General features: G+C 52.9%; 1 protein-coding gene across 1 annotated transcript; it reads left to right on the forward strand.

Annotated features, from left to right (window-relative positions):
- Positions 1-129: 129 nt before the first annotated feature.
- LOC104273563 (alpha-endosulfine) lies at positions 130-300 on the forward strand (the record flags this gene model as incomplete). Its single annotated transcript, XM_009868929.1, has 1 exon — positions 130-300. A coding segment is annotated over one exon (171 nt), but the record flags the coding sequence as incomplete, so codon positions are not given.
- Positions 301-751: the final 451 nt, after the last annotated feature.

Here is a 751-nt window from a genome sequence, read left to right on the forward strand (position 1 = left end):
GCGGTGTTTCTGTGACCTACTTTTGAGCAACCCTGGCAGCTCGTTAGAGGCTCCTATTTGCCGAGTGTCTCTGCTGTGTCCCCACGTGCCTACAAAGCAAAGTAACCCAAACTCCTCTCCCACTTCCAGCAAAAATACTTCGATTCTGGTGACTACAACATGGCCAAGGCAAAGATGAAGAACAAGCAGTTGCCGAGCGCGGGGCCAGACAAGAACCTGGTGACAGGAGACCACATCCCCACGCCGCAGGACCTCCCGCAGAGAAAATCCTCGCTCGTAACCAGCAAGCTGGCAGGGTAGCCTGTGCTCACAGGCTGGGTTTTTTCCCTGTTTTCTTCTTTTTCTTTTTATTTTTTTTTTTTTCTTTTGGCTAAATGGATTGAACTTCACTGTACCATAGAGACGGGAGCACCAGAATCCACATAGTTTTTTGAGTATTTACAGCGAACACACACCAAACCCGAGAAGGTGAAGCGAGAGGTGTCAGGTTTGACTGGGCCGTTCCTTGTAGCGAGTCGGTTTGCTGCCTTAATTCTCGTGTCGGTTGAAATCGTCCTTGCTCGTGGAGCCGCTGAAGCGCTGTCTCCTCGCCGGGAGAGTAGAGCAGCCCCGGGAGAAGCAGGAAAGCGCTCGGAGGAATTGCTTGCCGTTCTCTCGGTGCTGGGTAGGAGGGGAGAGCTCAGAGCTGGGGCGTGCGAATATCTTCTGGGTGTCTGCAGAGGAAGAACCCGCTGGGCAAAAGGTGCGGTGT

Source organism: Apaloderma vittatum, unplaced genomic scaffold (assembly GCF_000703405.1).
Source record: "Apaloderma vittatum isolate BGI_N311 unplaced genomic scaffold, ASM70340v1 scaffold32544, whole genome shotgun sequence".
Lineage (NCBI taxonomy): Eukaryota > Metazoa > Chordata > Aves > Trogoniformes > Trogonidae > Apaloderma > Apaloderma vittatum.